Source organism: Gossypium hirsutum, chromosome D07 (genome assembly GCF_007990345.1).
Source record: "Gossypium hirsutum isolate 1008001.06 chromosome D07, Gossypium_hirsutum_v2.1, whole genome shotgun sequence".
Taxonomy (NCBI): Eukaryota; Viridiplantae; Streptophyta; class Magnoliopsida; order Malvales; family Malvaceae; genus Gossypium; species Gossypium hirsutum.
This window is the reverse complement of record NC_053443.1, coordinates 5,218,113-5,243,303: the sequence shown is the minus strand read 5'-3', so window position 1 is coordinate 5,243,303 and position 25,191 is coordinate 5,218,113. Positions and strand designations below refer to the sequence as shown.

Sequence of the window (25,191 nt, the reverse complement as noted above, 5' to 3'; positions counted from 1 at the left end):
TATGATGGAGATACAATAATAGTTGAATATTGGCATTTAGAGATTTGTGTCATAATCATCTGATTTTTTTTAAAGAAATTTTATAATTATCATATGATTGAATTTTTATATTTGCTAAGTTTAGGATTAAAATTAATTAAATTGTAAAATTTACGTATGGTATTAACTTTTAGCCTCTAAATTTGGCAAATAAGTTTATTTTAGTATCTGTAATTCTTTTATTCTTTTTGGTATTTTAATCTGCTAATTAGATTTTTTTGTCTTTAAATTTGAAAAATATAAAAATTTGGTAACGTGACAATTTGATATCGGTGCTTTTCAAGTGTGATGAGTGAATGTTATATACGATATTCTAATTAAATCAATTAGATTACTAATTTTTGAATTGATAGGTTTGATTGGTTCAATTGTTAGATTAATAATTAAATAAATAATTAAAATTCATAAAAATAAGAAAATAAAAAACTATTAAATCGGTCCAACTTATTTAACAATTGATTTTTGCCTCATTTTCGATTTTATTGGTTTCGACTAGTTTTTTTTTTTTTAATCGGTTTAGCCTTTTTGTTTGGAACAGTACATAGGTTAATTCTCAATCTAATTAGTCCAATCGATCAATTTTATTATGTTTCAAGAATGGTCATATAATCAAATTTTGACGAAATTCATGCTTAGAGACTAAAATAGATTTAGTTATCAAGTTCAAGTATTTAAGTAAATAAAAAAATAGAGGTAACAAAGTGTACTTGAATTCATGTTTAAAGATAAAAATAAATTTAATTGTCAAATTTAAATATCAAAATAAACAAATATATATAAGTAACAAAGTAGACTTTGATTGTCAAATTTAACGAAAAAAAAAATCCTTGAAAAAACTTCTTATTCTGATTTTTTATTATGAATTATTACATTTTAAATATTTTATACGTTTATATTATTATATTTTTTGGGTGACGTGGATAAATCTGGTGTTGGTATCGAGGTTGTTTGATCAGTTAATATGCACCGCACGATTTACTGACTTTTCCTCTCTATCGTTTTCGAGTGTGGCTCAGTTACAGTTAGCGAGGGTTTAGGGCTTTGAAAGCTGAAGCAATACCCGCTTTGGATTGTAAAAAGAAATCAGATTTCATTTCTCAAAAAGAAAAATGCTACCTCGATGGAGCAGGGCTGTAATCCATCTCTCAAAGCTACGATCATTCAATTCCATTGAATTAGGCAAAGATTTCAGTTTGATTCATCGCCAAAGCTATGCAGCTGTGGCACCTGCACCTGCTCCTTCTGCTGATTCCTTCCCACCTACCAGATCATCGGTAACATCTTTTATTTTCTCTCAAAAAATATACCCAATATGAATTTATACCAATACATCTCTTCAAGATCTTTTATTGGGTTGTTTATGATCTGGATTTTATTTTTGAATAGGTAAATTTGGATAAAATGTTTTGGTCTAAGCCTTGTTCATTGGCTTTGGCCCCAGATTCTCCCTTAGAGTGGAAGACCCAAAGTATGAAGGCATTAGGCGTATTGTTCTCAAGATGATGCTTTTCTATAGTAAACAAAGCAAGTCAATTCGAGGGGCTAATGTTATATATAGGCGTGTCCTTTCCCAAGTTGATAAACCTGCTATTTATGAAGGTCTCTATCCTCTTTTATTTTTATATATATGAAAACTTCTATTAAATTTTTGGGTTTTCCTTTTGTTGGCAGTAACATTGGTCTTTTTTATGTGCAGTATTTAGCTTGGAGAAGACATTCAGGATGACGTTTTCACTGCTTGTACTTCATATGTGGCTCTGCTTACGCCGGTTGAAAGCTGAAGGAAAAGATGGTGTTGAATTAGGACAATACGTCTATGAGATTTATAATCATGATGTTGAGCTCAGAGTATCTAAAGCTGGGGTATGTTGATCTGCTGTTATATCGCTTGAGACTTGAATAGTTGTTGTGAAGCTAGTTTTATTATCTTTGAAATGGCAGGTTAACTTACTTTTGACGAAATGGATGAAAGAATTGGAGAAGATATTCTATGGAAATATTGTTGCTTATGATGCTGCCTTGCTTCCGGAGGCTACACACGAGGAGCTAACAGAGGTTATATGGAGGTAAGATCTTTATTGGAACTTATTCCAGTCATTTTTGGTTGTCCTCATTGCAACTTCTCTTTTAATTCTATGCCTGTGCAAGGAAGATTAGTTTTGTTTAATAATTTATATGCCTGCCATTTTGAACTACAGTAACTAGATGTGTAATTTGTTATACCGAAACTTGGTGATTCCCAGTGGATAGCCATGAAATTATGATGTAAGAATTAGACTTGGTCCCTTTTTCAGTTTGGCTGGTACAATGAAGTTGTAGCCACTCTCAGTCCTTCTGAGGCTTATCTACATTTTTGGCAATGAATTTACTCAGGTTCAAACATTGGTTTGGAATTTTGCAGGAATATCTTTTCTGATGATGGTACATCCAAGCCAGATGCTGCCGCGTTACATACAGTCCAGGCATGTTCCCATCTCTTCTTTTATGCCATTGTAATTAACAGTTATGTAGGATGTGGTGTTGGTCCGTTAGGTATTTTCTTTAGTTCCTTTTTGAAATGCCAATCTATCCATATTTTAACCTTTTGGAGAAGAAAGACTGTGCTCATAACATGAAATACAGTATGAGCAACGTAAGTTTATTTTGAGTTGATTTATGTTTTTGTCTGTAGGCGATGGCAAGGTATGTTCGTCGTGAAATCAGTTGCCTCTCGTTAACTGGTAGGCTATTTTTTATCAGTCCAACTAACTAATTGACGGTGATTATTATTGGGAACTTTTGAGTTTATGATAATGAATCCAATGTCTTCAAACTTAATCTAAAATTTGGGATTTAATTTTCAGATAAAGAAGCCATGTTTTCTGGGAACTTCATGTTCACCCCATTGGAGAGTAGCTCAGCTGATTCAGTCAGAAGGTAGAAAATGGGAAGAAGTTGATGTGGGGAAAGAGGGAAAATATTTGAAAGAAAGGAATAATGGTGGCTCGTGCTAATCTAATATGCTTGTAAAGGCTTCATTATATCACAGTTAAAAGTAAAACTGTTTGCTAGCATTTGTTTATTTCATACAGCAATAGAATTGATGGAAAAAGATATGGATGCATTCTTGTAGCATTAATTGCAAATTATGCAATCAAGTTTGATTTGTAATACCTTTAATATCTAAGATTCTGTTTGTTTTGCATATATGTATATATAGGTGCAGACATGCATATATAAATATATATACTATGTAATAAGTAATCCTTCATACAGGAGAGAGAGTTTGGATGAAATGATGAGCCCAAAAATGTCAAGGAAATCTAAACAGGGCTGCCCTTATAACCATTTTCATCTGCATCTAAATCACAAATCTTCTTGAAGCTGCGATCCTTTAGATTGTAGTGTATAGCCTTCTCAGGTATATGCAGCACCATGTGTGATTCTTCATCATCTGCTTCCCTAACAATACAAAGAACCGAAAAGACGTAATAATTCAAATCCGAAGGAACGGAATATGTCCGTACCATTCCTGGATATGCAACTGTTAGTAGATCAAGATTAATGTTATACTTAACAAACCATCCAGAGTAATCACTCTCAATCTTGTACACACAGAATCGAGTTGTTGGAGGTATGCAAATGGTTTTGAGATTCACCGAAATACCGACACTGCCTAAGGTCTTCCCAATCATCGGGAATTGGAGGCATTGGCAAATCTCGAAGTTCCTCATCTTGGACGTTGAAATAAAAAGAAGTATTGTTCCATGCACCAAGCCAATGAATGGCACCATTGCAAAACACCCCACCACCAAACTCAGTGTTGACATGGGCAAGGAAAGGCTTACCGGAGAGTCTCCAGGAACGAGTTTGAGACGAGTATATTTCGATTTGTTGGCTCACGAAGTTCGAGTCTGGATCATCTGAAATGTTGAGCCATGGGTCAGGGTCTCGGACGCAGACAACTTTATAGTGAGGCGACTTGGTATGATGAAATGCTAAGCTCAAACTATATACAATTCTAGCATCCTGCGGGTTAGCTGGTAGAGCAATCATAACAAATTGTTTGGTTGTAGGATTATAAATGTAAGAATCATAATTGGATTTGTCGTCATAACGGGAGCTACTACATAATAGCAATCCATTGCATGATTGCACAACTTTCAAACCTGATGGGTGGTTAATGAAATCCAGATACTTAAAGGGAGCATCATCAGCTGATGATTTGTTTCCAAGAGGGATGAAGCCATATTCAGGTTTGTTGGCTGGAGAACCCAATTTCCGCATGACGAGGCCCGATATGTCAGGAAAAAGACGGCAAGAGAATTCGGGATCGGAGATGATAGAGTGCCAGGTTTTCGAAACCGATTTAAATTGGAGAAGAGATTTAACAGGTAAACGAACTAAAATCTGTATGAGAAGATCATAGTTATTGTTTAGTGGATCTTAGGACAATTCGCATCCGAGGTCTCTTCCTAGAGAGCATATTTTAAAGAGTATTCGAATACTGAATAAGATTGAAAAGAAATTGTCTCATGTGTCAACACAGTAAAGCTATATATGTAGAAATATGATAAAGTTGCTTTCTCAATACTCCTCTTCAAGCAATGGAGTAGTTTGAAGATTTCTGGCTACGCCTGGAATCATTGACTTGCAAGGATTAAACAAATTAGGAATTGGTCAGTTGTTGATTTTAAATTCTGGAAAATCCATTTATAATATATGATATATATATATTGTTTCGTTGAAGTTTTAATTTTCTATATATATTTGGGCGGAGCTAAGGGACTGACAGGGGCCGGCCCTAAAATAAAAAATTTCACCCTTAGTTTTTTTATAACTTTAAAAATTTTAAATTAGTATATGGTAAAATTACATTTTGACTTCTCAAAAATGAGAAAAAAATTGATTTAAACCTTTAAAATTATAAAGATATATGCCATTAAAATAGTGAAATTTCATTTTTGCTATAGTAAAATATACAAATTAATTCCAGCCCCTCAAAATTTTTTCTAGCTTCACCCATATATATATTAATTAATACGCTGTCTGCAGTCAATATACTATTTACAAAAAGGTCCTTGTATGGCATGACATACTCATTTGTAGCTTAACACAAATTATTGCATTTAAATCGACTTGATTTCATATCCTATTCACTAATTACATGCAATACTATGCGTTTAAGTTAGAATGTTATGTGAACTTATCACATTTTTTAAAAATAGGTCATATTTTAAAATTGGTTAAAATATGCCATAAGTTTTTGTACTCTTTGAAAATTTGAAATTTATCCTTGTAGTTTTATTTTTAGGAATTTAATACCTTTACTTTCATATTTCAAAATTCAGGTCTAATTATTAACGATGTTAAAATTATTTTGCTAAATTCAAGTTCATTACAATGTTATTTTTGTAGTTATATGGCTACTAAGTGAGCATTTTATGTATTTCAAAATGTCACCCCAGCAAATTTAATAAAAAAAATTAACAATGCTAACAATTGGAATTGAATTTTGAAATCTGAAAAGTAGAAGGACTAAATTCCTGAGAATAAAAGTACAAACACTAAATTTCAAATTTGTGAAGAGTATATGGATTTATGACATATTTTAATCAAGTCTAACTCATAATGATAAATTTAGCCCTCAACGTTTATATCTTTTGTCAATTTGGTATTTGTTATGTTTTTTTAAGCTCAATTTGACCCTCAACCTTTCAAAAAGAATCAAATTACTTGTATTTTAAAAATGAAAATACCAACTAAAACATTAAATTTTTAACCTTAAGGGTGGTTAATGAAATCAAGATGAATAGAGAGGTAGCATCATCGGTTGATGACATGTTTCGAAAAGGGATGAAGCCATATTCAGGTTTGATGATTGGAGAACTCGATTTCTACATGATGAGGCTTGATATGTCGAGAAAAAGGCAACAAGAGAATTTGGGATCGGAGGTGACAGAGATTTAATAGGTAAACAAGCAAAAATATGCATCAGAAGATCATAGTTATTGGCAATAGCCTCCGCATTAGGGGAATGTTTGTCGGATCTCGTCAATTCTATCCGAGGCCACTTCGTGGAGAGCACACTAGAGAGTATCCGAATACCCAATAGGATTGAAAAAGAATTGCTTCACGAATCAACAGTTTCAAGCAATATATAAACACAATGGAGAGAAGAAGTTTAGTCATATATTACATAGCCAATGAAAAACATTGATAATGAGGCACATGGGTGCCTTGTCATAAAACACATTGGGTGTATATATGGATGTATGGATGGATGGTTGAATATACAATTAAGGATTTGCTATGATATGATAAAATGCAATTAGTCAACTATCACAATGACAATGCTGTTGCTGTCCAAGGAAGGAGACAGAATTAACAAGCCAACAAACATGGAGCTAGAATTTTTATGACCACAAGATCAATTTTCCAAAATTGAGCTTAAGAAGAGTTTAGGGATTGTTAATGTAATTTACCCATAACACATTCCATTCAATCTTGGAAAAAAAATTATCAATTCATTTTTTACTAGGATAGCATTGGAGACAATTGTAAGCATGGCTGAATTTGGTGAATATAACATTTTTAGTAAGTCTCTATTAACCAACTTGATTAAACCTAAAATTTTATTTTATCATTTATTGAGAATTGATCTGCATAAACAATGAAAGAAAAAAATAGAGAAGATCGAACACACAAATTTTACGTAAAAAAAATTAGCGGGTAAAGAGTACAAGATAGAGAAAATAACCTAAATAAGCAAAATCCAAAACCTGAATACAAAGCTCTCTCAAAATCTATTCCAAAAGCTCTTCATCAAATATCATGCAAGAGATATTCCGTTAACTCTCTAAATAGGATTACAAATGCTCGTTGGAACGTCGTCCGTCGCGTCGTCGTGATCCTCCTCATTGTCGCATCGATTCTGTTTTTTTTTTATTTGCCCGAAAATGCAAAACACACCCCACTTTAAAAATTCAAGCACTTTAAAAATTCAAGCAATAAAATTTATATATAATTTGGCAGGATGAAAAGTAATAATAAATTTTATTCTCGAGATTGTTGTGATACAGGAGATAGAGTTTGAATGAATTCACCAACAAAACAATAGGCCAATAAAATCAAACCAGGGCTGCTCCTATACTCAGCTTCATTTGCATCCAAATCACATATTTTCTTGAAGCTGCCATCTTTTAGACTATACCGAATAGCCTTCTCAGGTATATGCAATACCATGTATGATTCTTCATCATTTGCTTCCCTAACAATGTAAAAAATGGAAAACGCGTAATAATTCAAATCCGAAGGATCCCAATAAGTCCTTACCATTCCTGGATATGCAACTATTAGTGGATCAAGGTTAATGTTATACTTCACAAACCACCCAGAGTAATCACTCTCAACCTCATACACACTGAATCGACTTGTTGGAGGTCGATATATTTCAATAAGATGCAAATGGTTTCGAGATTCCCCGAAATACAGAACCCGCCTAAGGTCTTCCCAATGATCGGGAATTGGAGGCATTGGCAAATCTCGAAGTTCCTCGTCTTCGACGTTGAAATAGAAAGAAGTATTGTTATATGCACCAAGCCAATGAATGGTACCATTGCAAAACAGCCCACCACCAAACCCAGTGTTGACATGGGAAAGGAAAGGTTTACCGGAGAGTCTCCAGGAACGAGTTTGGGACGAGTATATTTCGATTTGTTGGCTCACATAGTTCGATTCTGGATCATTCAAAATGTTGAGCCATGGGTCGGGGTCTCGAACACATACAACTCTATAGTGAAGTGACTTGGTTGGATCAAATGCTAAGCTCAAACGACATACAACTCTAGCATTCTGCAGGTTACTTGGTAAAGGAATAGTAACAAATTGTTTGGTTGTAGGATTATAAATGTAATAATCATAATTGAAATTGTTGTAATAACGGGAGCTACTACATAATAGCAATCCATTGCATGACTGCACAACTTTCAAACCTGATGAGTGGTTAATGAAATCCAGATACTTAAAGGGAGCATCATCAGTTGATGATTTGTTTCCAAGAGGGATGAAGCCATATTCAGGTTTGTTGACTTGATAGCTTAATTTGCACATGATGAGACCTGATATGTTGAGAGAAAGGCGACGAGAGAATTCGGGATCGGAGATGATAGAGTGCCAGGTTTTCGAAACAGATTTAAATCGAAGAAGAGATTTAACAGGTAAACGAACTAGAATCAGTATCAAAAGATCATAGTTGTTGGCAATGGCCTCAGCATTTTGAGAATATTTATCGGATCTTCGGACAATTCGTATGCGAGGTCTTTTCTTGGAAAGCATGTCTTGGAGGGTATTCGAATGGAAGAAAGAAAGAAAAGAATGACTTGTCTCATGTATCATCACTTTGAAGCTATATATATAAATAGAAATATGACAAAGCTGCTTTCTCAGTACTCCTCTCAAAGCAATGGAGAAAAGAAGCTTAGTTTGAAGATTTCTGTGTACGCCTGGAATCATTGACTTGCAAGGTTTATATAAACAAACTAGAAAGGGGGTCGATTGTTGATTTAAAATTCTAGAAAATCCATTAATAAAATATGATAGTTGATTCCTTTGTAACATGTCTATTAATTCCATGCCTGAGTAAGGAAGATAAGCAGTGTTAAATAATTGACATGCTTGCCTATTTACCTATGGTTATAACTTTTTATTCTGGCCATGAAATTATGATGCAAGACTTCAACAATATATAGTCTAGTAATCTTTGTGACTTGGGTTTGGAGCCGTTTCTGAAAGTTACTCATACTAAGTAGTTCTTTAAGAAAACTTTTACAACTACTCATGGAATAGGACCTGACATTGGCGTGACGGTGGGTTGTTGAATAAGCTGTTGTACCAAAAGAAAGATAACTTCTCCCAGTCAAATCAGAGCTAGATAAAGAAGGTAGAAGAGCTGTGTGAATGGAAAAGATAGAAGTAAAGGAAAGTGCGACGAATTTTCGATGAATATACTTGGGTATAGATGGAATCAGATTTGGGGTAGGCTTAGGGTGAGTTTAGATGGGCGGTGCGTCTACCGCTGAGATTAGATACTGTAGTGATACTGTAACGTGAGACAAAAAGTAAGCTAATCGTACCGCACCGCACCCAATCGCCTATCCAAACCCACCCTTAATTTCTTACAGGGGACTTGGTAACATCCAGGATGGCGTTGAAGCCAGTGACCTTTAATATGTACGGTCTGGCATGTGGAAACTGGCGTTGGATAATTGTTGAAACAGAATAGCAGCAAACATGAACAGCAAGAAAGGAAGTCAGTATCTTTCATTCAACAATTTGAAATTATATTGAAAGTTACAAACTAATTTGACAGTTACCTAAACTTATAACTGCTCCCACTAATTTGTCTAATTGTAAACTAAATAATACATAAGCAAGGCTGAACAAGTCAGCTATTACATCCATCAGTTTCAAATCAAAAACTTACTGTTGAAACAGAATAGCAGCAAACATGAACAGCAAGAAAGGAAAACGAATGAGCAAAAAAACGTAATTGAAAAGGAAGTCATTATCTTTCATTCAACAATTTCAAATTATATTGAAAGTTGCAAACTAATTTGACAGTTACCTAAACTTATAACTGCTCCCACTAATTTGTCTAATTGTAAACTAAATAATACAAAAGCAAAGCTGAACAAGTCAGCTATTACATCCATCAGTTTCAAGTCAAAAACTTACTAACTTTAGATATCAAGTTACATGCTAACTTGATCACATTACAAAAGAACAAAATGAAACAAAATAAACAGACTGCTTCTTGTTCTGCTCCAATGTTGGTCTGCTGCTGCTACAGCTTCTTGGTTACTTGTTGCATTGCAGTCCATGCTCAACATTCCTACTTGGACTGTAGGCAACAAACACCAATTAAATCTCTCAAGCTTTAGAACCTTGCTGCACCAAGAGGCTTTGTTAAAATGTTAGCCAATTGGTCTTGTGAGCTGCAATGAATGAGACCTACTTCTTTGGATTGTACAGCTTCTCAAACAAAATGAAACTTAAGCTTAAGATGTTTGGTTTTGCCATGAAAAACTGGATTCTTGGCTATGGCAACTGCTGACGGGTTGTCCACCATGATTTCAGTAGGTTCAAGTTGTTTCTCATTCAAATCACATAGCAATTTTTTAAGCCAAATGGCTTGGCTAACTGCAGCTGTAGCTGCTATGTATTCAACCTCAGTTGTTGACTGAGCAACTGTCTGCAGCAGAAAACTCCTGAGCCAAGTGTAAAGAAATATCCCGAGGTACTTCTCATGTCATCAACAGATCCAGCCCTGTCACTATCTGAATAACCAATCAGTTCTAACTCACTTCCTTCCTTGAACATGACTCCAACCCTCAAAGTTCCTTTGACATACCTGAGTATCCTCTTAGCTGCCTTCAAATGACTTATATTGCAGCAGTGCATGAATCTGGACAATAGACTAACTGCATGCATGAAGTCAGGTCTGGTTGCTGTTAAGTAGAGCAAGCAACCAATTAGGTTTCTGTACTCCCTTTCATCGACTCTTTCTTGACCTCCAAAGCTGGTCAGTTTCTCCCCTTGAGCTAGTGGTGTACTCACTGTTTTACAATTTTCCATATGAAATTTAGTGAGAATCTTTAAGGAAAATGCATGTTGACTGATAAAAATGCCTTGATCATACTGGTTTACTTCCATACCAAGGAAGTAAGTCATGATTCCCAAGTCTGTCATGTCAAACATATCTTGCATTTTTTCTTTGAAATCCTAAATCAAGTTAACCCTGCTTCCAGTCACCAGTAAATCATCCACATAGATTGAGACAATCAGCAAAGTTTCATCTTTAGTCCTTTTTACAAAGAGAGTTGGCTCACTCAAACTTTTCTCAAAACCGAGCCTAGACAGGTAAGCATCTATCCTGTCATACTAGGCTCGAGGTGCTTGTTTCAGGCCATAAAGAGCTTTCTTCAGCCTGGAAACTTTGTCCGCTTCTCCTTGGACTTTAAAACCATCAGGCTGTTCAACATATATTTCTTCCTTAAGAAAGCCATTTAAAAAGGCTAATTTAACATCAAGTTGATGAATTCTCTAATGCTTCTGTGCAGCTAAAGCAAATAGAAGCTTAATGGTGTCTAGCCTTGCCACTGGAGCAAATGTTTCAACAAAATCAATGCCAAACTGTTGGCTATACCCTTTTACCACAAGCCTTGCCTTGTGTTTATTTAAAGAGCCATCAGCATTGAATTTGGCTCTAAAAACTCACTTAACACCTATGACCTTTTTCTTATCAGGTATATCTACCAGATCCCAAGTGTCATTTTTGTGGATCATATCAATTTCAACTTCCATGACGTTCTTCCAGCTCTTGTTTCTTGCAGCTTCTTCATATCTCGAAGGCTCAACTATGGCCACATTGCATCTTTGATAGATGTCAGTAATGGACCTGGTCCCTCTTAAAGGAGAATTATCCACATTTTCATTGCTGACTTCATTTTCTGCTAATTCTAAGCTGTTGTCGATTGGATCTTCATCAAACTGACTTGAATCTGAACCATCCAAGCTTAAAAACTTTCCTTCATCAAACTTGACATCCCTGCTTACCAAAATCTTATTGGTCGAGGGATCAAATATGCTGTAGCCCTTTTTGGTGCTGCTGTAGCCAACAAATATGCCAAGAGTTAACCTTTTCTCAAGCTTAGTTCTTCTTTCTGCAGGTACAAGAACATAACACACATCCAAACACCTTCAAATGAGAAACAATTGGCTTAAGACCATGCCATGCTTCATAGGGAGTTTTTTCCTTCACAGCATGTGTTGGTAGCTTATTGAGCAGGTACACAGAGGTGTTGACTCCTTCAGCCCAAAATGTGCTAGGAAGTTTGCTTTGAAATAGTAAACATTTAGCCATGTTCATCACTGTTCTGTTCTTCCTCTTACACACTCCATTTTGCTGAGGAGTATACACTGTGGTTAACTGATGATGAATCCTAGACTGCTCACATAGCCTCTGAAATCTTTCAGACAAGTATTCAGAGCCATTGTCTGTCCTCAAAGCTTTAATTTTACAGCCAGTTTGATTTTCAACTAAAGCCTTGAATTTTTCAAAGACTTCAAACACTTCTGACTTTTGTTTCATAAAATAAACCTAGCAAAATCTGGTCAGATCATCTATAAATAACACAAAGTACTTACTGCCATTTAGTGAAGGAGTCTTCATTGGTCCACAAACATTAGAGTGCACCAATTCATGCCTTTCTCTAGCCCTCCATGCCTGGTTAATTGGAAAGGGCAGCCTAGCCTGCTTACCAAGTTGGCACATTTCACAAACAGCCTCACTTGCCTCAACCTTGGTCATGTCCTCTGCCAAATTTAGCTTGTGCAACAAATCAAGTGACCAGAAATTGACATGGCCTAATCTTTTATACCATAAACCATCATTATTAGTTAAGCCTACATAAGCTTTTCTCTCAAGCTGGCTTACATCAAGCATGAAGCACTTGTCTGCCATTGGTGCTGAAACAATTTCTACACCATGAGCATCATTAATAACACAAGAATCATTCTTGAAAACTAGTGAGTAGCCTTTTTCAACCAACTGACCTACATTAAGTAGGTTCTGATCTATATCAGGTACATAAAGCACATCTGAAATAACTTTGTTACCTGAACCAGTGTTAATCACCACATCACCTCTGCCTTTGGCTTCAATCAGGTTCCTATTGCCTATCTTAACCTTCGAGTTAAAGCTCCTATCAATGTCTTTGAACAAGCTTTCATCAGCTGCCATGTGATGCGAGCAGCCACTATCCACAAGCCAACTACATTTGATTTTGCTTATGGTTGCAAAACATGAGGCAGTAAAGACATGGTCCTCCTGAGCCTATAAATCCTCAGTAGTCTTCGCTTGTATTTGCTGAGTTTGTGCCTTTTATTGACTTTTACAAGTCTTCTCATGATGGCCATACTGCTTACACTTTTTGCACTGGATATCTGGTCTATTCCAGCAGTATTTCTCCAAATGATTAGTTTTCTTGCAGTGAATGCATGGTGGGAACCTCATTCTCCCTGTGTCTCTTCTTGTTTTCTCCCTTCTATCAAACCAATGCTTTTTTGTTTTCTGACTTGAACTTGAGCCTTCTCTGGCCTTTGCTTGAAAGGCTCCTTTAGGATGCTCAGCTTGCCTATTAGCTCTCATTTGCTCAAGTGCATAAAGGAAATTCACTAGCTCAGACAAAGAAATGGTTGTGAGGTCTTTCGAGTCCTCTAATGAGGAGATTTTCGACTCAAACCTCTCAAGAAGAGTTGTGATAACCTTCTCTACGACCCTACTATCACTAAAGTCCTCTCCTAGGAGCCTAATGTTATTAACAGTGGCCATGATCCTATCAGAGTATTGTTTAATAGACTCTGATTCTTTCATTTTTAAATTCTCAAACTCCGTTCTAAGATTGATTACTTGTTGCTGCCTTGGCTTGTCTGATCCCATAAACTCCTCATTCAACCTCTTCTATGCTTGCTTAGGTGAATCACAGGCCATGATCCGAGTAAAGATCACATCAGACACTCCATTCTGCAGGCAAGCCATTGGTTTGTGCTTCTTGGCTCTCTCATCACTATGCTGCCTTATCTGTGCAATTGTTGGATTTGCTCTCAATGGAGGTGGCTCAACATCACTTTCAACTACACTCTACAGATCATGTGCTTGGAGGTAAGTTTTCATTTTAACTACCTAAATGTGGTAGTTTTCTCCAGCAAATACTGGTGGTGGAGGAGGTGTGAAGCTCATGTTGCTGAAACAAGTTTGACTGAAAATGATTTTTTTTCTTTTCAAGTTTGTTTTAAACAAAGAAAGGTTCAAACAACAACAGAGGTCCTCAAAGACTAAAGGCTCTGATTACCATTTGTTGAAACAAAATAGCAGCAAAAATGAGCAAACATGAACTGTAAGAAAGGAAAATGAATGAGCAAAAAAACATAACTGAAAAGGAAGTCATTATCTTTCATTCAATAATTTGAAATTATATTGAAAGTTACAAACTAATTTGACAGTTACCTAAACTTATAACTGCTCCCACTAAGTTGTCTAATTGTAAACTAAATAATACATAAGCAAAGCTGAACAAGTCAGCTATTACATCCATCAGTTTCAAATCAGAAACTTACTAACTTTAGATATCAAGTTACATGCTAACTTGATCACATTACAAAATAACAAAATGAAACAAAATAAACAGACTACTTCTTGTTCTGCTCCAATGCTGGTCTGTTGCTGCTACAGCTTCTTGGTTACTGGTTGCATTGCAGTCCATGCTCAACAATAATGAGTACTATGGTCTGCCACTCACACTAACTTAACACCTAAACTAAATGCTTTGTAAAAAATGAAAAATTAAACAGTAATTATTATAAAAGAAGAGTACTTTCGAAACCTTTTTAAAATCGACTTTTTTATTTTAAAATAAAAAAGTGAGTCATCACCGATCTTTTTTAATTAGGTGTGCTCAGATCACCTCAAAGCTTTGTCATTTTAATAAAATGTTAGATTTATTAAAATTATTTTTGGTCTACAAAAATCCAGGAAATGAGTTCGGGAGCTGGTTACATATAAGGAATGATTAGCACCCTCATAACGTCCAAAATTGGTACCTAATTGATTACTTGATGTCTTAGTGTCGAGAATTGAAAATTCAAAGAAAATTTAAGATACGATCCCTTCTTGCATGATTGCAAACTAAATTGAATTTTATGGAAAGAGCTTCTTATTTCGAGTCAATCAAGAAAAGGATCATGTCTCGTAAGTTAGGGCACGATATCTCGAATCCTCGAAAATAAGGATTCTCGTTATTTGATTATTACCTAAGTCTTATATATTTTAAAATTTAAAAGGATGCTCGTTTATCTTGGTTCAAGGATAAAGTCATACCCCGTAAGTTAGGGCACTATTTCTCGAATCGTTAAACAAAGAACATTGCCTCGGTTTAAAAAAATCCTTTTTATGCATCGGGTAAAAATGAATACAACGTTTAATGAAATATGCAATTAATTTATTCAAGTGTTGGTACAAAAATAAACGAATATTTAAACATGTTGCATAATATGGAAATGACAAAAATAGTATAGAATAGCTTACGTGGTCAAAAAATGATAACAAAATAATAACACATGGTAGTTGGAATAATTTTTAGCCGATTAATAATACTATTTATTATGGAAATAATAGTAAATTAATAAGTGGAACATTAGTAATGACAAAAAATGGTAAAATAATAAAAAAAGTATGATAATGCTATGATCATGGTTGTGTAATATTAGTGAGGACAAAATAAAATATTCATTAGCAAAGATAATCATTTAGCAATAACATCAACACTAAAAAAATAAAAAAATAAAAACTAAAATGAGATGATTAAGAAACTTAAGGATAAAAATGCAAGTTATGTAACTTAAAGGATAAAATATAAATAAGGAATTAAAAATGCTGGAAATTAAATAAATAAATAAAGGAAAGATTAAATAAAAAGATTCAACCGAAACCATAATAAAATTTTAGGGGATAAAATAATAAAAATAATAAATAAAAAGGCAGAATTAAATAAATGAGGGGTTAAATTGAAATTTAAACAGAACTTAAAGCATAAATTATGAAATAAATAAGAAAAAGGGAAGTAAAGAGCTAAATTGAAAATATAACAAAATTTAGCGCTTAAATTACAAGGAAGCGGAATATAAAGGGTTAAATTAAAATGGAATATAGAAGTTTTGGGACTCAGAAGGCAATTAATCCAATCCGTATCATTCCCTTAGGTTGACAGTAGATCAAAGGACCAAATCGCAAGGGAATCAAAATAACGGGGTAAAAATGAAATAAAATAAAAAAGTACAGGACTAATTTAAAAACATTCTAAAAAGAAGAAGGCCAAAATGGAAAATAACCCATTCTTCAGAAAAAGCCGGACCTAGAAGAGTTCGGGTCGGGTTGTCGAGCTATGCTTGAAACGATGTCGTTTTGATTGTGTGAAGCCAAACTCAAAACGTCGTTTTGGGGGCTTATATAAGTAAAAAAAATCCTAAAAAAATCATTTGTAATCTCTTTTTAAAAAAAAAAACTCTCTTTTCTCTTAACACTCTCTCTATATACGACCATAAAGGACGACGGACCTCCTCCAGTGGCCGGAGTTAAAAAAATTTCCCTTTTTTGCACCTATAGGACCCAGATCTGAAGGCAATGCCTTCTAAACTTAGAAAATAATAAATAAATAACAACTTTCGGCCGCTCTTTTTTGAACGCACACCCCTCGTGCCCAGTTTTCTGGTGAAGCCCAGGCAGGTTCAAAGGAACCCAAGGGCCTTTCACGTCGAAAAGGGGTCGCTCTTCCTCGGGGACGATGGTCTTACCCATCTATGGTGACGACGCGACAAATCAGGTAAAAGATTTGAACTTTCTATTTTTATTATATTTCTTTTATATTTTTTGAGAAGAGAAAATAAATAACGAACAAAATGAACTACCTTTTTGAATCTGTTTGTTTTTTTTTGTATTCTGTTTCGATTTCTTCGTAAAAAAATACACATGATCGTTATGGCTTTTATAGCCAAAAATATTACAAAATACTCTCTTTTGCTATTTCTTCTTTTCTGCTTTCTGTCTTCTTTTGTTTTTTTTTGTAGGCGTTTGTGGCAAGGTTAACGGCGTTGGGAAGGTCGCGCCTTGCCATTTTGGTGAAACGATGGCAGGGAGGGATAGTCCTCGAGTGTCGTGTCCGTTGACATGGTAAGGAGCAGCGGCGACTAGGGTTTTTCTTGATTAGTTTAAGTTTTTAGGCTTGGGCTTTTAGGGTTTTTAGGTTAGCAGATTTGGGTTAGGGTAAATTGGGTAATGTATTTGGGCCAATATATTTTTTTGTAAATGAACTTGTTCTTTTTTTTTCTTTTTCTTTTTTGTGTTGTTTTGTTTATTGGACCGGATAAAATTGGCCTGTTACAAATACAAAAATTAAGAGAGAAAGAAAGATAGAATAAAAATAAAAAGATGATCCAATTTTCACTTAAATAGAATAAGTTTGTACATTTCCTCTATTTATAAAGCTTCAAGTACCATAAGTTACAAAGCATTAAGGACCAATATTATGATATCCTATAAATGATTTAGGGGTTACAATTACAAAATAATAAATTTAGGGTTATGGACATTCATTCTTTAAGGGGTTACAAAAGAATAAATTTGAGGGGTTATATACATCCATTTATCGTTGGCCTTAGTAATTAAATGGTAAATTATCTAGTTAATCACCTAACTTTTAGGTGGGTTACTTTGGCCATCCAAAATGAAATCCTTGCAATTTCGTCACTCAACTTTCAAGCCGCTTTCATTTTAGTCATTCAACCATTATATATGTAACAGTTGTTAATTGTATACGTCACATCATGTTTACACTTTCATTTTGGTCACCCAAGTTCTAGGTTGTTTTCATTTTGGTCATCCCAAAAAATATTATTTTTTAAAGTATTGATTGGGGTAAAAAAAATTAAAGGTTAAAGTGAAAAAACGATAGAAACTAAAATAATGCATTAAAAAAATGGTCAAATTGTACTTTTTTATTACATTGCCAAAAATTCTAAATTTCTTTCTTTTTTTTCAATATTGAAATTTTAAATTTCAAAACATAAAAATCAATTAAATAAATTGTTGAATTTTTTTTATCCCTTGACAATGTTAATTGATTTGTTACTGTAATATTGATATTAATTAAATTAAGCCCCTTCTTAATTTTAAAATTTTATTTTTATGTTTTCATATTATTCTTAATGAAATTAACTCGATAACTCGTATTTAATAATTGTCTATAAAACTTAAATTTCTTTTTATTATATAATCTCAAATCTTCCATACTAAGTTAAAAACAAAGAAAACACATTACAATTAATTAAATTAATTGCTTGTTCCTCATTTGGGTAAAGATGTGATGAAAAATTTTGGGTTTTGTTTGACATGGAAGATAAATTTAATTAATTGATACGAGCAATTCAGCCCAATTCAAAGGCTATAATAGAGATGAGCTTAGTTTCCCTCAAGGTCCAATTACGAGATCTAAATCCAAACAGATAAAGTCAAAACTCAACTTAGTCGTTCAAGACTTTATCACGAAAAAAATTCGAGAAGAATAGTTGAAGTTTCAAGATGATGAATTCTGCAGTAATGATGAATTAGAAGAGACTAATTATGTTTGTGGGCCTAAACTCTCAATCTATGATGATAAGCCCATGTGGAAAATGCTAACAAGTTTAGGCATTTCACTTCAAGAACCCCAATTGATCTCAGAAGCCTAGACGTTTCATATTAAGTTTGAGTTTTAGGCTTAATTTTTATTATATATGAGCCCAAAATTTTATTTATCAACTCTTATTATTTTATTATTATTTTATTCTAAATTTTTTATAATTATTAAGTATTTTAAGTTATTTAGGAATTTTATGTTAACAAGAAAGTTTAGTTTAAAACTACTTATTGTTTAGATTAAAATTAGATATCTAGTATACTTAAGAGTTTTATTTAGATTTATTTAGCTAGCCTATATATAGGCCTTTGCACTGTACATAATACATACAATTCATTATTATTCTATTTATCTTTTGAGTTAATAAATTCTCTCTGAGTTTTTCTTTTCAAGCATTTCTCTTGAGTTTCTTTTAGAAGAGTTTTAACAATCATTTTAGATTGTGGGGATCATCTTCCAACTTTTTCTTGCCAATGGTTTTATCTTGGAGGAGAAATTAGAGTCGCTTGAAGGGGGTTGTGGATTCTTCGTGTTTCCAATGCTTCTTAGGACTTTTACATGCCACGTTTTATCTTTCCATTTATCTTCTTTATTGCTTCCTTAATCTTTGATTTATTATTTTATTTTAGTTATTTGTTTTAATTGTTTTATCTCACTTGGATTTAATTTCATTTTAGGTTGCGTCAAAATCCAAGTTTCTTTCCGAACGTCTAGAGTCCTAAGTTAAATCCGCGATTTTGACAAACTTTACGATCCGCTTTTGCTTTCATCCTTCTCATCCTTTATCATTAATTGTGTTAGCATTGATGTCCCAAGCTTATAACAACATTTAAGATAAATTTTTATCTATATTTCTTAAGTCATTTTATAAAAATAATTATTAAATATTTTGTTAAATATTTTAAAAGCATTTCAAAGACTTGTAAAATTACTCAAAAAAATGTTTTAAATGTGTTTTAATTTATTTAAATGTTTTTAAGTCAATCCGAAATGTTTTTAAGTGCTTTAAACTCATTTTATACAAGTTTAAGAAGTTGTATTGATACTTGGAGCAAATTCTATTGGTAGAAGTAAGTCAGAGGGCACTTGAAGCATACCTCCAAACTTTTAACTATACTTAAGGGAACTTCTATCAACACAAGCGAGTCAGTAAGCAATTTTTGGATTCCCCTGCACCCACCGATACAATTACCGGTACAAGTTTAAACCCTTGAAACCCTTAAACTTCTACCGATATAAGTTGACTTCTATTGATACATTGGGCTCTAACGGTCACAAGTCTGAAGACTTTTATCGATAAAAGTCCACTTGTGCTGATACAAGTATATCTGTAACTGCAAATAAACTCTAATTTAATGCTTCCAATGGCTAGAAGTCATCCCCCAACTGCCATAATCATCCACAAACTTATTCCTTAATATAAATACAAGTTTAAGACATATCAAGAAATAAGAGAGACATATCCAAGCATCAAACACAAGATCATCAGCATAATACCTTTGTTTTCTTCATTTCTCTTGTACAAGATCATCAACATAATGCCCGGTTGCTTCGTTAATTACTTCATCATCGCGAGGTTACATTTGTTTATCGGGCGGGGCTTATTTGCGTGTGGATCATGGCGTTGACACTATGGTCTCCCATGTCCTTATTCTATTTTGATGTGTGACTGACTGTGATTTAACAGCTAAACTAAATATCAACCTTGCTTTGTGAATGTATATCATAATGCTATTGATGTGTGGCTGACAATGCTCAATTTCTGGTTCCTTCATGATATACAGATTCTGTGAACTTCCATACTGATCATGGCAGTGTGTTTCAGTTTCAGATTAGCAATTCTTCTGCTAACCCTTATGATAAGCTTAGCAGGCAGCGATGATATTGAATTCATCTACAATGGCTTCCGGTCAGCCAATCTAACCCTTGATGGCATCGCACAGCTCACTTCCACTGGGCTCCTAAAGCTCACCAGTGAAACCGAGAGAAGCAGAGGCCAAGCTTTCTACCCTCACCATATAAACTTCAAGAACTCAACCAATGGTTCCGTTTCTTCCTTCTCTACCACCTTTGTGTTCGCTATTCTTTCCAAATACCATGGTTTGAGCAGTAACGGAATGGCTTTCGTGATTTCACCGACCAAGGACTTCTCCGGAGCAGGTGGAAGCCAGTATCTCGGACTCTTCAACAAGTCCAGTAACGGAAAAGCTACAAACCACATTGTTGCTGTAGAACTCGACACAGTACAAAGCACCGACTTGAATGACATAAATGAGAATCACGTTGGGATTGATATTAATGGGTTAATTTCTGAAAAAGCTTTTCCAGCTGGATATTATGAGGATGGCAATGGCAGGCGTCAGTTTAGAAACCTGAGTCTGATCAGCGGGAAAAGGTTACAAGTTTGGGTGGAATATGATGGTGTTGGTAAGCGAATGGATGTTACTTTAGCTCCATTTAAAGTTTCTAAACCCAAGACTCCACTTTTATCTTTGCATCGTGATCTCTCTTCAATTGTTAACAATGAGATGTATGTTGGGTTTTCATCCTCAACTGCTACTATTGTCTCATCTCATTATGTATTGGGTTGGAGCTTTAAGATGAATGGTCAAGCAAAAGACCTTACCCTGTCTCAACTTCCAAAGCTTCCTAAACCAAAGAAAATATCAAGGCTTTTGACAATTGGGTTGCCTTTCATTTTAGTGACTCTGATTTTGGTAGCAGTTTCAGGTGTTGTTTATTATACAAGGAGGAAGAGGAAGTTTGCTGAAGTTGTTGAAGATTGGGAGCTTGAGTATGGTCCTCATAGATTCAAGTTTAAAGATCTATACTTTGCTACAAAAGGATTCAAAGACGAGGAGCTATTGGGTGCTGGTGGATTTGGAAGAGTCTATAAAGGAACTCTTCCAACTAGTAAACTTGAGGTTGCAGTGAAAAGAGTCTCACATGAATCAAGACAAGGGATGAAAGAATTCGTGGCAGAAGTCGTGAGTATTGGTCGTCTCCGTCACCGAAATTTAGTTCAACTCTTGGGATATTGCCGACGTAAAGGTGAGCTACTTCTAGTCTATGACTACATGCCTAATGGAAGTCTAGACAAGTACTTGTACAACCAGCCAAAGCTCACCCTTAATTGGAGCCAAAGGTTCAAAGTCATCAAAGGTGTAGCATCAGGATTGCTTTATTTACATGAAGAATGGGAGCAAGTTGTGATTCATAGGGATGTTAAGGCTAGCAATGTTTTGCTTGATAGTGAATTAAATGGAAGATTGGGAGATTTTGGGCTTGCTAGATTATATGATCATGGAACTGAACTACAAACCACACATGTTGTGGGTACAATTGGTTATTTAGCTCCAGAGCATACTCGGACCGGTAAAGCCACACCCTGCACTGATGTGTTTGCTTTTGGGGCATTTCTGCTTGAAGTTGCTTGTGGAAGAAGGCCAATATCACAATCCCCAGTAGATGAAGTCATTTTGGTTGATTGGGTGTATTCTTGCTGGCGCGAAGGTGATATTGTTGAGGCAAAGGATCCAAATTTGGGTTCAAATTATGAATTAGAGGAAGTTGAGTTGGTTTTAAAACTTGGGTTGATATGCTCTCACTCGGAGCCTGAAGCAAGGCCAACCATGCGCCATGTTGTTCAGTTTTTAGAAAGGGATATGGCTTTGCCAGAAATATCATCATTTAGTCTCTCTTCTAGTGGCCTAGCATTTGCCCATCGTGAAGGCCTCGATGAATTTGCCAAGTCCATGTCATATACATCTTCCTTCTCCAAGGGATTCTCCCCTTCTTCTTCTGTTGCACCGTCTATACTTTCCGGTGGCCGATGATTGTAAACTTTTCGTAGGGTTTTTAAAAAACTGTGTCAGAAGTAGTTAGTTTGTGTTGGTGAATCCAAACTTTTCTATTTTAACTTGGGTTTAGGTTTCAAAATTAAATAAAGTTACTAGTATTTATTATTATTATCATTATTATTATTATTATTATTATTATTATTATTTGTCTTATTCAATAATAATGTGTCATGTTATTATTTATTAATGGTGCATGAGACTCATGCATTAATAGTGTATCAATATTCTCCCAAAATGATAAAAATTTATAAAATTAAGTAACTGTGATAAATATATATTATAAAATTTAAATGCATGTAATAAATTATTATAAAATTTAAGAAATTATAATTAAAAATAGTTATAAAATTAAAAGATAAATATTTTAATAAATAAATGAAGACATGAGAAGCAAATTTTCATAAATTCGATCTTGAAACCTTAATATATTATTCAATATTTATATTTGGTTTCGATGTTCAATTTGGTACCTGAGTTTTTCCAAATTGATATTTAAGAGTTTTTCTTTCTCCCATACAAACACCCAAGTTTGGCGTCAATGTTCAATTTGATACTTGATTTTTTTTTTGTCCTAATTACCATTTTTTTTACTAGAGCACACATATTAAAGCCACACTAGGTACCAAATTGAATATTAAAACCAAATATAAGTACCAAAAGATATATTAATCATATTTTTTTAAGAAAAAGTCTATAAAAGTCAAGGTGGGAAGATTTTTTGCCAACCTACTAGGGACCAATGCACCGGCCCTATAAATAAATGCTAAAAGCAAAGGGGATGCTTTGGGGATGTGGTCTTGTTTGAATCTGCAGAAGCCAATAGAAACTTTTCAATCTCAGCCCCACCCATGCATGGAATGGCAGGCTTAGGAAAACTTTTGGTCTTTAGGTCACTTTCTTCGTGCCAAATATTTACATTTTATATATTTTTAAGTTCAGGTTCAAGACAATTTTAATTTCGTCATTCAAGTCAATTTGGGTTCAAATGATTAATTTTTTTAATATAAAATTGGATTAAGTTTGAGTTCAAATTAATTGAGTTGAGTTTTTAAGTTCGGGTTAGAACTAGTTCATGGATTTGGAAAGCCACTGAATCCACAGGTTCGGAGGGCCTTGGATAGAAAATTTCAAGCTCACTCACTATTCCATAACTTTCATAAGATCAAAAGAAACCATAACATACAATCACTCACATTTTCCTTTACTTAAATCATATGTCAATCTTTTTGAGTCTTTTATAGTACAGTCTGGATGTGATTAACAATTCCAGAATTTTCAATGTATTTACAAGAATTATTTCAGACATGGTAAATTAAAAAGCATTTAAAAGGGATTTACTAGGGAATGTAGTACATAGGATTCGGTAACTTGAACGAACGTCTCGATGGGTCGGCGCCCAATAAATCGCTCCATTGATCCCCAGAGTTACCCACAATCCTATATCCCTCTTCTACCATCTCACCCCTTTTCTCCGACTTAAAAACCACCGCTAGCTTGCCGTGCTGTTCCGAGTCCCTGTATGGAACAATAATACGATGATCAGTAGGCGATTACAAACATCAGTAATTCCGGCTTTTGCAGGATAAACAAAACATTCCTAGAAGCAAACATTGCTTCATGAAGTGAAAACTAAGTTGAGAATGAAATTTCAAACATTCAACTTCAATCAGATATAAGCATCGTGCACAGACATTGGCAGTAAAGCCAAAAGCCTCTCACGATTTCACTCCAAGCAGGGAAGGCATGAACAAATATATGGTATAGCCACATCGGGTCCTAATGAAATGAGGAGTCGAGCCCCAACAAGCTTTGGCAAGGCATGAACAAATTTAAAGCCAAACATAACATAAAAACTAGTATCCAACAATTAGAACTCAAAAACCACTAAAAAAACACCATTCCAGTCCAAAAATACTCAGCTAATAGGATCCTATAAATAATGAATCAAAAGAGGTATGATGTTTGTTTACCTTAAAATAAGCTTGTCCCAACGTCGAAACCCTGCTTTGGTAAGATTTTCGATTGTAATAGACTTGAGTTTTTCATTTCGACCGGTGAGTAAGAAAACTTTGAACCCTAAATCTAAAATCTTTTCATAAAGTTTCAGGCTTGGTTCAATTGCTGGTGCCATTCCCTTTTGAACCCACTTATCAAACTCAATAGGATCAAAAATCTCCAATCTGCAAATTATCAATGAAACCCATATTAAAATTTCACACAAAATTCAATTTCCCCCCAATTTCTTAGCAACCAAACAGCTTACCCATAACCATGCTCAATGTAGTAAGGAAGATTGGACAACAAAGTCTCATCAATATCAAAAATCCAAACATCTTTTCCATCTCCACTCAACTCGAGGTTTTTGGCGTAAACCCCAGCCTCACTCGAAACCCTTTCGAGATCCAGTTTATAACCACGACCGATCATATATTCTTTAACATAGCCCAGACATTCCTCGGGAATCGTCTTCCAGGGACTCAAATTGTTGGCTTCGACGGAAAATCTCCAACTGGTACAGTGTAAGTTGAGTTCATCATCGAATTTTTCATACTGGATCTCGATATCTTCTGGTTGTATGATTAATGGTCTGGGGAGAAGATGAGGGTTAAATTCGGCATCATGAGAGAAAGTGAAGGAACACAAAGAAAAGAGAAGGAAAAGTTTTAAGAAAAGCATGATAAAATAGCGAATGCAGATCGTGAATTGAAGAGAAAAAAAGAAGAAGAAGAAGAAGAAGAAGAAGAAGAAGAAGAAAAAATCTGGGCAATCAATTGAAGACTCAAAGAGAGATAAGGAAAATTGAATTAAAGAGATATTAATAAAGCTGCCTGCTTTATTTGTGGGTGGATACATGGAGATTAAAAAAGGTGCGTTCCTTTGGAGTTAGGAGAGAGAAAAGAAAAACCCTTTTAAAACAGTAACCTTTGCAGGTTCGAAGAAGAAGAACACAGTTACGTGTTGTTCGAATGCAACAAAGGGGAAGGTTTTTTTATAGTTTAATTCTAACTCAAGTCCTTGTGCAC

General features: G+C 34.5%; 5 protein-coding genes and 1 long non-coding RNA gene across 6 annotated transcripts; 3 read left to right on the top strand and 3 right to left on the bottom strand.

The window, feature by feature from the left end:
* Window positions 1-1,038: 1,038 nt before the first annotated feature.
* On the top strand, window positions 1,039-3,223 carry LOC107953623 (ubiquinol-cytochrome-c reductase complex assembly factor 1). The gene is given in 8 exon segments (XM_016888986.2): window positions 1,039-1,313; window positions 1,426-1,486; window positions 1,489-1,638; window positions 1,736-1,902; window positions 1,981-2,105; window positions 2,441-2,501; window positions 2,711-2,759; window positions 2,883-3,223. Coding segments are annotated over 8 exon segments (855 nt in total). The 5' UTR covers window positions 1,039-1,148; the 3' UTR covers window positions 2,960-3,223.
* LOC107953624 (F-box protein At5g07610) lies at window positions 3,149-4,674 on the bottom strand. The gene is made up of 2 exons (XM_016888987.2): window positions 4,188-4,674; window positions 3,149-3,941 (listed from the first exon to the last, which is right to left on the bottom strand). The coding sequence occupies exons 1-2, from the start codon at window positions 4,303-4,305 to the stop codon at window positions 3,619-3,621; spliced, it is 441 nt and encodes a 146-aa protein (XP_016744476.1). The 5' UTR covers window positions 4,306-4,674; the 3' UTR covers window positions 3,149-3,618.
* Window positions 4,675-6,727: 2,053 nt separating this feature from the next.
* Window positions 6,728-8,851, bottom strand: LOC107956565 (F-box protein At5g07610). Its single transcript, XM_016892178.2, has one exon. The coding sequence runs from the start codon at window positions 8,650-8,652 to the stop codon at window positions 7,075-7,077; it is 1,578 nt and encodes a 525-aa protein (XP_016747667.2). The 5' UTR covers window positions 8,653-8,851; the 3' UTR covers window positions 6,728-7,074.
* Window positions 8,852-16,126: 7,275 nt separating this feature from the next.
* Window positions 16,127-16,965, top strand: LOC121219282 (uncharacterized). The gene is made up of 2 exons (XR_005915948.1): window positions 16,127-16,457; window positions 16,702-16,965. It is a non-coding gene; the product is annotated as an uncharacterized lncRNA (long non-coding RNA).
* A 2,813-nt stretch (window positions 16,966-19,778) lies between these two features.
* LOC107953625 (L-type lectin-domain containing receptor kinase IV.1) lies at window positions 19,779-22,276 on the top strand. The gene has a single exon (XM_041097177.1). The coding sequence runs from the start codon at window positions 20,117-20,119 to the stop codon at window positions 22,142-22,144; it is 2,028 nt and encodes a 675-aa protein (XP_040953111.1). The 5' UTR covers window positions 19,779-20,116; the 3' UTR covers window positions 22,145-22,276.
* Window positions 22,277-23,343: 1,067 nt separating this feature from the next.
* Window positions 23,344-25,191, bottom strand: LOC107953626 (acid phosphatase 1). Its single transcript, XM_016888988.2, has 3 exons — window positions 24,432-25,191; window positions 24,139-24,348; window positions 23,344-23,683 (listed from the first exon to the last, which is right to left on the bottom strand). The coding sequence occupies exons 1-3, from the start codon at window positions 25,019-25,021 to the stop codon at window positions 23,506-23,508; spliced, it is 978 nt and encodes a 325-aa protein (XP_016744477.1). The 5' UTR covers window positions 25,022-25,191; the 3' UTR covers window positions 23,344-23,505.

What these genes read in the sequence shown, in the direction of transcription:
- LOC107953624 (XM_016888987.2), bottom strand. Translation starts at nt 4,305, where the DNA reads ATGCGGAAATTGGGTTCTCCAGCCAACAAACCTGAATATGGCTTCATC. An exon ending in TTTCATTAACCACCCATCAG is followed by an intron (nt 3,942 to 4,187) that starts GTTTGAAAGTTG and finishes TCAACATTTCAG; the next exon opens with ATGATCCAGACTCGAACTTC.
- LOC107953625 (XM_041097177.1), top strand. Translation starts at nt 20,117, where the DNA reads ATGGCAGTGTGTTTCAGTTTCAGATTAGCAATTCTTCTGCTAACCCTT.
- LOC107956565 (XM_016892178.2), bottom strand. Translation starts at nt 8,652, where the DNA reads ATGGAATTAATAGACATGTTACAAAGGAATCAACTATCATATTTTATT.
- LOC107953626 (XM_016888988.2), bottom strand. Translation starts at nt 25,021, where the DNA reads ATGTATCCACCCACAAATAAAGCAGGCAGCTTTATTAATATCTCTTTA. An exon ending in TACATTGAGCATGGTTATGG is followed by an intron (nt 24,349 to 24,431) that starts GTAAGCTGTTTG and finishes GATAATTTGCAG; the next exon opens with ATTGGAGATTTTTGATCCTA. An exon ending in TGGGACAAGCTTATTTTAAG is followed by an intron (nt 23,684 to 24,138) that starts GTAAACAAACAT and finishes TGTTCCATACAG; the next exon opens with GGACTCGGAACAGCACGGCA.